Source organism: Chrysochloris asiatica, unplaced genomic scaffold (assembly GCF_000296735.1).
Source record: "Chrysochloris asiatica unplaced genomic scaffold, ChrAsi1.0 scaffold00047, whole genome shotgun sequence".
NCBI classification, from domain to species: domain Eukaryota; kingdom Metazoa; phylum Chordata; class Mammalia; order Afrosoricida; family Chrysochloridae; genus Chrysochloris; species Chrysochloris asiatica.
Window position 1 is genome coordinate 4,429,127 of NW_006408565.1, and position 13,028 is coordinate 4,442,154.

General features: G+C 38.7%; 1 protein-coding gene across 6 annotated transcripts in view; it reads left to right on the top strand.

The window, feature by feature from the left end:
• Positions 1-13,028, top strand: part of PUM1 (pumilio RNA-binding family member 1) — a 163,347-nt gene that overhangs the window by 42,818 nt on the left and 107,501 nt on the right. For all 6 annotated transcript variants that reach the window (XM_006862188.1, XM_006862189.1, XM_006862192.1 and 3 more), the window contains one exon: positions 5,460-5,528. In XM_006862188.1, the coding sequence (XP_006862250.1) occupies positions 5,460-5,528 (69 nt within the window). The remainder of the gene's footprint in view (positions 1-5,459; positions 5,529-13,028) is intronic.

A 13,028-nucleotide genomic window follows, 5' to 3' on the forward strand; every position in this document is an offset into this window, starting at 1 on the left:
GTTTCTGGACATGTGCAGATATGGTCATCTACTTCTGTTTTTTGGGTATCTTCAGGGGTTATCTGTGGACTTAATACTAAGATGGGTATATAATTTGGCATTTTTTATGCTTTCTGAATGCCTACAGTTAGATGTCATCAGGAAATGGGCTTCCCTTTTCTCTCTTCTTCCTGAGAAGTTTTAAGATCTTTTTTTTTAAGGAGCTGAGGAGCTCCTTTACTGCACTGTTGGTTGTTTTGACATAATTTAGGATTTAATTTTCGTCCTATTTCCTCTTTTGACTACTGTCCGGCACCACAATTCCTGTTCACGCCTTTTTTCTAGTTGGAAACAGTGCAGGGCCGGCTGTGGCCGTTTGGTTTTAATTGGACACTGTCTCTTTAAATTTCGAGAAGATCTGTGAGCATGCGTAGTAGAGCCCTCCGAGGGTGGGGCTGGGGTGCCCACTAGCTCAGGCACCCCTATAGTCACCAGAATGGAGGTGTGTAGATTGCAAGGGACCAATGAACAGATACCAAAAGAAAAGAATGTCCACACCTTTATCTCAGCAGTTCTGCCAGGCGTCTGTGGCTGCTCTGATCCTTCCCCCGCTTGGTCTCACCCACGATGGCGGCTCCTGGAGCAGCCGAGTGTCCTGGACTAGAAAGAAATGGATTTCTTGCTTCTGCCACAAATTCCCCCAGCTGTAAACCTTCCAACCTTCTAAATATTCCTTTATATGTGGTTCAGAGTTCTGCGACCAGCCCCTGAGCCTGCTTGGTCGGGTATTCTGTGTTGTTGTTGGCGGAGCTCCTTGATCTGCCATCTTGTTTGTTCTCTGTCGCAGTATTTCTTCTTTTGTGACTGATTTCACTCAACATATGTCCTCAGCGTTCGTCCATATTATGTGATTGCTTACAGCTTCCTTGTTGTTCCTCAAGGTAGCATAGTATTCCATTGTGTGTGTGTACCACAGCTTGTATATCCATTCTTCGGTTGATGGGCACTTTGGCTGTCTCTGTCTATTTGCCATTGTAAATAGTGCTGCTATGAACATTGGTGTGCATATATTTACTTGTGTTATGGCTTGTATTTCTTGTGGCTAAATACCAAGTAGAGGAATTGCTGGACCATAAGGTATTTCTATTTCCAACCTTCTGAGGAAGCGCCATATTGCTTTCCAGAGAGGTTGGACCATTTTGCAATCCCACCAGCAATGCAGGAGCATCCCAGTCTATCCGCAACCTCGCCAACATTTATTATCCTCTATTTTTTTGATCTTTGCTGTTATTGCTGATGTGAGATGATATCTCATTGTTGTTTTGATTTGCATCTCTAACGACCAGCTGTTCTGTGGGAGAAAAATGAGACTTTCTGCTCCCATAAAGATTTACAGCCTTGGGAACCCTGTACAGGGTCGCTATGAGTTGGAACCGACTCCATGGCACATAACCACCACCACCACCAACAACAATGGCTAGTGATCGTGAGCATTTCTACAAATGTTTGTTGGCTGCCTGGATCTCCTCCTTGGTGAAGTGTGTGTTCAAGTCATGTGCCCATTTTTTAATTGGGTTATTTGTCTTTTTTTTGTAGAAGTGTTATAGTTTCCTATATATTTTAAAAAAGAGTCCCTTGTCTGATGTATTGTTGCAAAAGATTTTTTCCCATTCTGTGGGTTCCCTTTTTACTCTTCTGGTGAAGTCTTTTGATGCACAAAGTTTTTAATTTTTAGTATGTCCCAATCCTTTATTTTGTCCACTTTTGCTTGTATAGTTTTCAAAATGTTTGGCAGTCTGTGTATTCCCTGAATTAGTGCCCTCACATTTGTCCTTATTTTTTCATTGATGGCCTTTATAGTTTTGAGATTCACATTTAGGTCTTTAATCCATGTTGAGTTGGTTTTTGTATAAGGTGTGAGGTAAAGGTCTTGTTTCAGTGTTTTGCATATTGCTTTCCAGTTCTGCCAGCACCATCTGTTGAAGAGACTATCACCTCCTCATGCAATGTATTTAGGTGTTTTATCAAAAATCAGTTGGCTGTATGTGGATGGGTAATTTCTGGATCTTGATTCTGTTCCATTGATCAGTGTATCTTTCATTGTTTTGACCACTATGTTGTTGTTGTTAAGTGCCATCGAGTCGGTTCCGACCCATAGCGACCCTGTACAGGGTTTCCGAGGGTATAAATCTTTACGGGAGTAGAAAGCCTCATCTTTCTCCCGCTGAGTGGCTGGTAGTTTCGAACCGCTGACCCTAAGGTTCGCAGCCCAATTCGTAACCACTACGCTACCAGAGCTCCTTGACCACTATAGCCGCGTAATAAATTTTGAAGTTGGGGAGTGTAAGGTTTCCAACCTTATTCTTCTTCTTAAGTAGTGCTTTGCTTATCCTGGGTGTCTCTTTCCTTTCCATATAAAGTTTATCATTGTTTTTTCCAATCTCTTTGAAGAATTCCTTGGAATCTGGATTGGGATTGCATTATATGTGTAAATTGCTTTGGGCAGTATTGACATTTTCACATTGTTAAATCTTCCTTTCCAGGAGCATGGTACATTCTTCCATTTTTGTAAGTCTCTTTTGATTTCTTAATAGTAGTGTTTTGTAGTTTTCTTTGTGTAAGTCCTTTGTTTTTCTGGTTACATTTATTCCTAGATATTTCATCCTTTGTGTGGCTATTGTAAATGACATTGCTTTCCTAATGTCCTTTTCAATGCTGTTATTTTTGGTATAGAGGAATCCAACTGATTTTTTTTTCCCCAAACTGATTTTTGTCTGTTGATCTTGTATCCTGCCACTTTGCTGAATCTTCCAATGAGGTCTAATACCTTTTTTACTGAGTCTTTGGGGTTTTCTATGTATAGGATCATATTGTCTGCAAATAAAGAGAGTTTTACTTCCTTTTTGCCAATTTGGATGCCTTTAATTTCTCTGTCTTGCCATATGTTGTTGTTAAGTGCCGTCGAGTCGGTTCTGAGGGTTTCCGAGGGTGTAAATCTTTACGGGAGTAGAAAGCCTGATCTTTCTCCTGCGGAGCAGCTGGTAGTTTCGAACCGCTGACCTTAAGGTTCGCAGCCCGATTCGTAACCACTATGCTACCAGAGCTCCTTGTCTTGCCATATAGCTCTTGTTAAGACTTCCAGCACAGTATTGAATAGGAGTGGTCCATTGTCTTTTAATTTTGAATTTTCTATGAACTTCTTGAAACCTCTTCCCCTCCCTTGAATTAATGCATATTGCATGCCTGTTCTCTATCCTCCTTTATTCTTCCTACTGCTTCTTAGGGAAAATATAAAAATTTCCATCATTCCTGGTTAAAACATAATTTGTAGATATTTGGATTTTCGGGAAATGTCTAGCTCATGTTAAATGTATGATTACATTCCACAGAAAGAGCTTGATACAGAGCTTTGTACATATGATTTATGAGGGTAATGCAAAAAGTATTGCTATTAGGGATTTAGTTCATTCATGCAGAAGGGAATTCATTATTACCTAAATGTTGAAAATTATTTGTAGACTTTCCAGCTACCATCCTGTCCCCTCCCCCTCCTTTTTTTTCTTGTGTACAGTTTTGGAATCTATTTAGTGTGCATCTCAAAGTACAAATACCTTGTAATTGTAATGTGATCATCACATCTATTTTAAGGCTTTAAAAACTCTTACATCACAGGAAGAAGCCTTGTCTCTATGTTCTTATAGGACTGAATTTTAGCTTCATGTAAAATTTTATAAATTTATATATTTGGTGACATCCAAAAGCTGCTGCTATATTTTAGTGACACAATATATCATTTGTAGTAAAGTATCAGCTCTAAGTTTTGAAAATACATAATTTTAAGTAATAATATAACTATATTTTATATTGTGTGGTGCTGTAGGATTAGCACTGAACTGCTTAACTTACGGTTGGCGGTTCAAACCCACCAGCTACTCAGACATTCTGTACTTGCTGAGTCATAACTTTAACAATAACAACCATCAGTTCAGGCAGATTAATATTCTTGGGCAGTATGTTGTTAAGTGCTGTGGAGTCAGTTCTGACCTATAGCGACCCTGTATAAGGTTTCCAAGGAGCATGTTAATAACATTCTTAAACTTACCTCAACCATAGGCTTGCTCCTTCTGTCCATAGTTTTTCTTTACCTGCCTGACCCTATATTGACCTTTTTTACATTTACCCACAGCTAAAAATTGTTTGGTGTCCTGGTGTGGCACTTTAGGATAGGCACTTGACTGCTAACCACAAGGTTGGTGGTTTAAACCCACCAGCCTCACATTGGAGACCCTATTGTTAGGTTGTTAGGAATTGGAATCTACTTTACTGCATTTAACAGTGACAAAAATTGTTCACCTAAATTGAATGGCATAGTGGCAGCATCAGTGGGCTGAAACGTAGCAACAATTGTGAGATTGGCTCAGGTTCGGGCAATGTTTTGTTCTGTTGTGCATCATAGGGTCAGGTCACTATGAGTCAGTGCCGACTGGATGGCAACTAACAACAACAACATCGAATGGGAGGTAGTACTGATCAGAGCAGAGGAGAGAGGTTTTGAGAAACTCCTTTTTCAGACAGCCAACTTTTCGCTCCTTTCTTAAACTAGATTGAAGAGCCTTCCTCTTTAGCAAACAAGGAACTATGTACACCCTTGAACCTCACTAAGGACAAGGCTGGACAAGAACTGTACCTTCAGGCAGCTGGGATGGCTTGCTGCTCCTAACTGAGATGACAGAAGATTTGTGGACATTAAGGGTTTTTGAATCATTATTGTTTTGGATAATCTGTTTCACACTTCTTCCATGATGTTGCCATTACTTTGAAGATGAGGTAGTTACAGCCCAGACAGAGTAAATTTAATAATAGGTAGAACTTGGCGGGATTCTTGTGATATCTACTATTATTATTTTCCAGTTTTAAAGTTCCGGGTATTCTCGGTTATCTTTCAGTATACAGGAATGTTGGGTTCTTTGATTATTTTGCACCAAAGACCCCTGAGTTTTTAAACAATGTTGGTTTGGATCAAAAGAGTTCTCTAATTTGTCCTTATTATCATTCACAATTGGCAAAGGAACACTGGTCATTTTACTTAGCAGCTGGGTGTAGGTTACATAATCATGTTCAAATATCAGTGTCCTTTAGCATGTTAGTCTTATTCTTTGTAAGTTAAATGTGTGAAAAATTACCTAACATAATTCTCTTGATGAAATTTTCTTTTTCTGGATTCTTGGTAATGATAGCTTGATTTCTGTACGTTTTTCTTTTTGTAAACCAAAGGGAATGGGTGGGGAGAAAGCAAGGGAAATACTTGTACCCTGATGGTTCAAGGTAAGTGAATGTTTAATACCAGTCACTTGATTATTGTTACTGTCTATGTCAGTATCTGAAAATAAACATAGAAAAACTTTTCAGTTCTGTGTAATGTGTTTGTGAAATTCAAGATTCTGACTTGAAGCTTTTCCCTCCTCTGTTGTGAACAATAGGTACGTTCTATGGATGAACTGAATCATGATTTTCAAGCACTTGCTCTGGAGGGAAGAGCTATGGGAGAGGTAAGTGAACTTAGGCTTGTTTTAGAGGGAAGGTTGCAATTGTCTTTCATTAAATGTATTTGAATTTGGTCTCCAGGAGAAGGTGCTTGCTTCTCCTTCTTGCCATCCCCATGATAGGAATGGTATGTTGCAGAATTTTGCCAAGATCATATTGTTGTAGGAAAAATCTTAGCTTAGCCTGATGTCTTAAAAACAAAAGAAATCGAGTTAAAACATGTGCACAAGTTTAAGAAACAATTTTATATGCATCTAATGGCCTTTACCTCTGCTTCATTTTCTAGTTGGTAGGTTCTTTTGCAGTGGAAGAGAGATTTAGGTGGATATGCTGCTGCACAGACTATGTTGACAACTTGTTTTTAGAGTAGTGCCTTTTTTGAGGAAGTTGCTTAGAGCTCCATTGTAAAGGTGGGCTGTTAAGGTTCTGGTGAAATAATTCCAGAAGACAGATGCCTGAGCAAGTCCTCCCTGAGAACTCAGTAATAAGAATTTTGGTTGGTTTGTAGCATTTTAAATTTACGAAAACTAAATTTACTGTGTCACCCTTTATATTGGTAGGGAGGGTTGGTGTAATTCTGAAAGAAAAGGGAATGTAGATAGTAGAAGCATATCTAACTTCTGGTCATTCTAATTGTTGGCATTAAGAATGTACTGATGATGAAAGAATAATGTACGATCTGAATTAATTGCTTAAGATGGCACCAGTTCACAGGATTGGGGCATTTGCTTGTGGCTCTCTTGTTTTGGAGAGTAATCTTTGGCTCTCTCCTCACTTTTATTTTTGGTAAACTAGGATTTAAAAAATAATAAGTTTATTTTAATGTTTTGAAGGTAAAACATTTCTCATTTATACCAGTCATTAAATGCATTTGTTCTTTGATTGAACAACTATTCTTTGATCCAGGCACTGTGTTTGGTTCTGGGGATACAAAGTTAGTAAGATAATTTCCCTTCTATGGTTATAACAAATATTCATTGACTTCCTTTATGGTTAAGCATTGAAGATAACTTCTTTTCATGTTTTGGTCCTGGGATTTTTGCTTTCATAAGATTTTATTTCCAATTTTTCTGAATAAGGTTCTGGCCACAGAATCCAGTGTCATGTTCATGAAGCTTTGGCTTGTTCTGATTTTTCCTCTGGAGCTATAAGAAAAGACTTGTAGGTGTCCTGTGTTTCCTGTGACTGTTCAGTACCATAGAAATGGTGCACATCAATCAACCCTATGTGTTACTTGCTAAGAGACTTCCTTAGTTAACTTCAGGAGCAAAGTTATAATGGAAGTGAGCAGAAAGTTTCTGATGTTTCAGTGTAGATGGTGAAGTCACATTCATCTTTTCCTCGACCTCGGAGATTCTGACCTGATCTACTCCACCAATAAACCAATTTGTTTAAAAAAAAAAAAAAAAAAAGTAAAATACAAATAATCTACAGTTGCTCCTTTGTAAAAAGCTTCATAATTTCTGAAGACTTGTTAAAGAACAATCGAGGAAATGCAGGTTAATGGAGGTAGAATTTTATTGAAATGACAAGTTAATAAAATTTTATATATATATAAAATTCCTCAGAAATGTTGTTGTTAAGTGCTGTCAAGTCGGTTCTGACCCATAGCGAGCGACCCTGTATAGGGTTTCCAAGGAGCGACTGGTGAGCTTGAATCACTGACCTTGTAGTTCAGATGGCTTTGCAGTCTGGCACATTAACCCACAGTGCCACACCAGGACTCCCAGAAATGTTGTAGGCATGTATAAATAACAATAGTACGTTCGAAAAGTAATGTCTGTTGCTAATGGTTTATTTGTTTATGAAGTAATAACAATCATATGTTGAGCACATAGTAGGTATATGCTAAGGCTTTTCCATTAATAACTATGAAGACAGTTCTGTTATCCAGATAAGGAAAAGGGACACAAATATGAATTTGTTCTAGGGTATGGAGTGCTAGTGAGTTGCTGTAGAATAAGCACTGTACAGTAAGATCGGTTTGAATTGCAGAGTTGGTGGTTCAAGCTCACCAGCTGCTCCTCGGAAACCCTGTACAAGCTCTCTATGAGTCAGAACCTAGTGAACGGTACTTAACAATAACAGTGGGGTACCATATCAAATAGGTGCTGTAGCTCGGATTTGGATCTGGCCCCTCTCACACCAAAGCATTGGTCTTATTAGAGTAGATGAGGCCAATAATTGTAAAATAACTGACAGGTAAACTTGCTGATTTAGTAAGCTTTGTAAAAATTGATCTTTTGGGGGGAAATTTAAGAAAGACTTTATATACCACATTCAAAATACTGAAGTAATTTTTTGAAAGCATAACCCAGTGTTTATACACTAATGAGATGGCCTGGAATGAAGTTTGTGAGCAAGGAGCTCTTTAGCTAATTGAAGAAATAGTATACACACAAAAACAAAGTAAACAGCTTTTAAAAAAATTCTGTGGTTGGAGTTTAGAGAAATGGGTAATCAGTACTGACAGGCTAGGTGGAGATGACTTTAATAGAAGGGGAGGTGTAGGCATTGATGCGAGTCTTCTGGTATAGTCAACACTTGGGGTCAGGAGCAGATTTGGAGAATAAATTTTTAGCCTTAGAAAGACAAATAAAGAAAATAAGCTTTTATAATACAGGAAAAACTGTACAGCTTTCTGCATAATTTAACTTCATTTGTTTTCCTTTTAAGCAATAAAACATCTCTGGGTAAGAAAGGAGAATGTTGTATGTGTTAATGTAGTACTTTTCATATAAACACTGAAAGTTTAAATAACTTGCATAGACTTTTATGCCAGGGACAGTATATTTTTGCTGTAATTTTGTGTTTGTGTGTGTGTTTATTAAATGAGTTCTCATTTCAGTAAAAAATACCCTTTTAAGAATGTGTTAATTTTTAGAATGAACTTAGAAGTAATTGAGATCTAGTAGTTAAAATTAGTGGTACATGGGTCTTGTTAACATTTTTTTCTTCAAAGCTGTTACTAGATTCTTGGTGACAAATTCAAAGATTTAGAGCCATTTCTTAGAAATCTTTGAAAAGAAGTAGTTACTTAAACTATCATCCTTGACCCTCACTGACACATGACAGTCATGTGTTGCTTAATGTCTAGGATATGTTCTTTGAAATTGAATTGTGGTTTGGATGTTGTGGGAACACCATATTATATACAGGCAGCCCCCAGATAATGAATGAGTTCTGGTCTTGTCTATGTTTAAGTCGAACTTGTACCTAAGTTGGAACAGTTAAGTGTGGTTCATATCGAATGTCAGTTAGTCAAATGTTTGTCTTAGAATATAGTATATAGTGCTCCTTTCTAGGCATAAACAATTGAAGAAATACTCTTAGATATACTAAAAAAGTCTTAACATACTAAGTGTTTTGATGTGCGCCGCAAAATAGTGCCTGTTTATTATTATGAACCATTGGATGTACTTTGAATTTTTGATATGATAGGGTTTATGGGGATTGTGACTACAGATCTTTATGTGGTTGGAGGTTCCCCAAAATGACATTATACGGCTTATGACTATATAACTGTCGTTAGCTGAAGCACTCGAGTACAAGAAGGGAGACAGGAAAATGTGTTAGGATTATTGTTAGGTGCCTTAGAGTCAGATCCATAGTGACCCTTTCTTTGCACAACAGAAAAAATGGAACGCTGCCTTGCCCTGCACTATCCTCACAATGTTATGTTGGAGCTCATTGTTGCTGCCAATCTTGTTGAGGGCCTTTCTCTTTTATGTTGACCCTCTACTCTACCAAGTATGGTATCTTTCTCCAGTAATTAGTCCTTCCTAATAATAGGTCCAAAATATGAGCGACAAAGTCTTGCCATAGGCACTTCTCAGGGACATTTGACAATATGTACTTTTTCCAAGACAGAGTCGTTTGTTCTTCTGGTAGTCCATGGTACTTTTTTTTTTTTGGTTAACATTCTTCTCCAACATAATAATTCAACTGCCTTGGTTCTTCTGTGGTCTTCCTTATTCATTGTCCAACTTTCACATGCGTATTTGGTGATTGAAAATACCATGGCTTGGGTTAGGCTCACCTTAGGCCTCAAAGTGATATCTTTGCTCTTTAACACTTTGAAGAGTTGTTTTGCAACAGATTTACCCAATGCAACTTTGATCTCTTGACTGCTGCTTCTAGGAGCATTGATTGTGGATCCAAGCAGAATGAAGTCTCTGACAAGCTTCAGTCTTTTATCCTTTTATTATTATGTTATTATTTCAGTTGTCAGGATTTTTGCTTGGTCCACTTGTTTATTATTATCCCAGTTGTTAGGACTAGATGCACAAATTAGTTTTAAATATTTTATCAACTTTCCTTGCTTGTACCTTTGATTCAAGTTGGTGTCCTTGTCCTGAAAAGCTTAAGGACACATACTTGACCATCTTCTTTAATTTAAATATGAAAGATAAGTCTGTTAGTTGAGTATTTTTAAGTGGGTATCTTTGGTAGTGTAGTGGTTACAAATCAGATTGCAAACCGCAAGGTCAGTAGTTTGAAACTACCAGCTGTTCCGCGGGAGAAAGATGAGGCTTTCTGCTCTCGTAAAGATTTACAGCCTCAGAAACCTGTACAGGGTTGCTATGAGTCAGAACTGACTCCACGGTGCTGGTGTGGCTCTGTGGGTTAATGCACCAGACTGCAAAGCCATTTGAACTGCAAGGTCAGTGGTTCAAGCTCACCAGCTGTTCCTCAGAAACCCTATACAGGGTCGCTATGGGTCGGAATCGACTCGACAGCACTTAACAACAAAACAACATAGTTTTTAGTTCAGAGGACGGCTTACATACCTTGGGTACCTGGGCCCTGTTTCTTCGTTGACTTGGTTTATGATATTGTATGATTTTTTTTCTACACAGATAGGAAGACCAGCATTATTACTGTCCACATCCTAAGAAGGATGGATTTGTAGAGAGGTGGTTATTGTTAACTGCCACTGAGTTGGCCCCTGACTCATGATGACCTCATGTATAGTAGAATGAAACACTGAGCAGTCCTGTGCTGACCTAGGGATTCTAATAGGAAAATAGTTTGAGAAACCTGGCAGAAAGTTGCTTACTTCTGCCTAATTGGTTTTCTAACTTTTAAAAACTGGAGACTTTAAAAAATATTCCTTAATGCTTTACATGTAGTATATTTGACAAGTTCATGGTAGTGTAGTGGTTACGAATCGGGCTGTGAACTGCAAGGTCAGCAGTTTGAATCTACCAGCTGTTCCGTGGGAGAAAGATGACGCGTTCTGCTCCCGTAAAGATTTACAGGCTCGGAAACCCTGTACAGGGTCGCTATGAGTCGGTTCCGACACCACGGCACATAACCACCACCACCACCAATAAATCAAATATGTAAGTGGCTCCATATGATAAACACCGGACTGAGGACCACAAGGTCCTTGGTTCTATCCTGCCAGCTTCTCTGCGGAAGGTGAAACTTTCTGCTCCTTCAAAGATTTAAATCTTTGGAAACCCTATACAGAATCGCTGTGATTCAGAAGTGATTCTCCATGGCACTTAGCAACAAAGTAGGCATGTGACTCTTCATCTATGTCCTGTAAAGCAGTAAAATAGAAAACTTGCTTTGGTAATAATAGATGCACTTGTAAACCTTATACAGGAGTTCTTTCCAATTTCCTTGAAAAAAGCTCCTGTATATGGTGTGAAAATGACTCCTAACACATCCACTGGCAGGAGGATAAAGTGAGATATATTTAAATTGTAGCTGCAGATTCTGGTTAAATATTACATAGTGTAAGATAACAGAATGAGTTGTAGAGGGAGGAATTCAGTAGTGATTCAGGAGCGCTGTTAACCATAAGAATCTCTGAGTCACAAAGGGGAAGTCACTCTAAAAGGGCATTTTTAGATATCTTCTTGTATATCCTAGGTAAAAAAGACCTTTTATATAACTTGGGGAGATAGAAACAACACTGGACCCGAACCCTGGAGTCAACAGCTTTAAGCCTTCGCTAAGGCATTCATCTTTGGACTAGATAATTTCCTAGGACCATTTCAGTCTTAAGAATTTTAGGATTTGCTCTTACTTATGTCTTTGGAGGAAAAAAAAAGACAGTTTTTTTTTTCTTCTAGTATATGCCAGTGAATATCTAAAAGATGTCCTTTTAGGGTGACATCCCTTTCGTAATTTAGAGCTTCTGTAACTTCATTCGTTGGGTTTCCCAAGTGACTAACCCTGCCATCTGCAGCTACCTGAAGGCACTGACATGTCCACCTAGGATCATGAAGTGGTAATTCTGGAATGAGGACAGATGAGAGCCTAATTTGGGGCCACATGAGTTAACTTCTTTACCCCATCTTTCCATTATGAGAAACAGACTGTTTTATAAAATTGGAGGCTTTTGGGTTGCTAAAAGTGCTTCTAGGATCCACATCCCTGGTAGGACTATCTCCCACTGGCATTTCTTGTAATTTGAGTGCTTTAAGAATAGCTCAATTGACTCCAACGTGGATTGAGTTCTGCAAAGTACACATACTGCATGCCATTAATATTATGCAACTTTCCTTGCAAAAGAGAGAGAAGATTAATAGTCTTGTGGTATATTGGTATAAAAATATCTGACTAATAAGTGTAATGAATACCCTTCTCCCAAAGTGTGGCTTTAAGCACAGTTAGGAATGACAAAAACTGCATAGTTCTATTAACCTTGTATCAATAACATTTGTTGTTAGGCAATTTTGAAATTTTGCTCTTATGGGGTGAGCATTGAGGCCAGAGCTGCCCACTCAAGGTGGCAGCATCACAGTACCTGGTTGGAGTCACTACCTCTGGAACCTTCCAGCTGGAGGCGAGCTTGGCCCCCTCCTGCTGCCCCCAGGCCTGGCTTCACCTGCCCCCTCCCCAGGCCTGGGCTTCTGCTCCGAGGAGGACACCCTGGGTCAGGAGGACTTGGTTCCCATGTGTCGCTGTGGGCTGCCACCAACAAGACTCAGATGGATCTGTGGCAGTGAGTCTACGAAATCTCATGCCTATAACTTTAAATTAAAAAAGCCACATGCTGTTTATGGTCTCCGCGGCAGCTCCATAAAGATTATATTCTAGTACAAGCCATTACGTTCCAAAAGTGTAATGTTTAGATAGCCAGTTAGCCATACCAAGTGACCCGGAGAATTGAGATCTTAGTTAATGACTTTCTATAGACCTATTGGTCAGTAGACCACAAGGTTGGCAGTTCAAACCCACCAACTTCTCATTGGAAGCCCTATACAGGGTTGCTATGAGTTGGAATTGACTTGAAGGCACTAAGCAACACCACCACCAATCTTTGTATGAGATTAATTACTATGTGTTAAACTGACTTCTTCATGTCTCTTGTTTGGGAAAGTTCCTGGGATTTCATAATAATTTTTCTTTTTTAAAATGTTTTATTGTGAATTATGTGATAGTTTACATGGGAGAACATTAGTTTTACATTCATCCTATCGTATATTGTTTCATTGCTGTGGTTACAATCTCCTCCATGCATCATCAATCAACCAAAGGGTGTATCT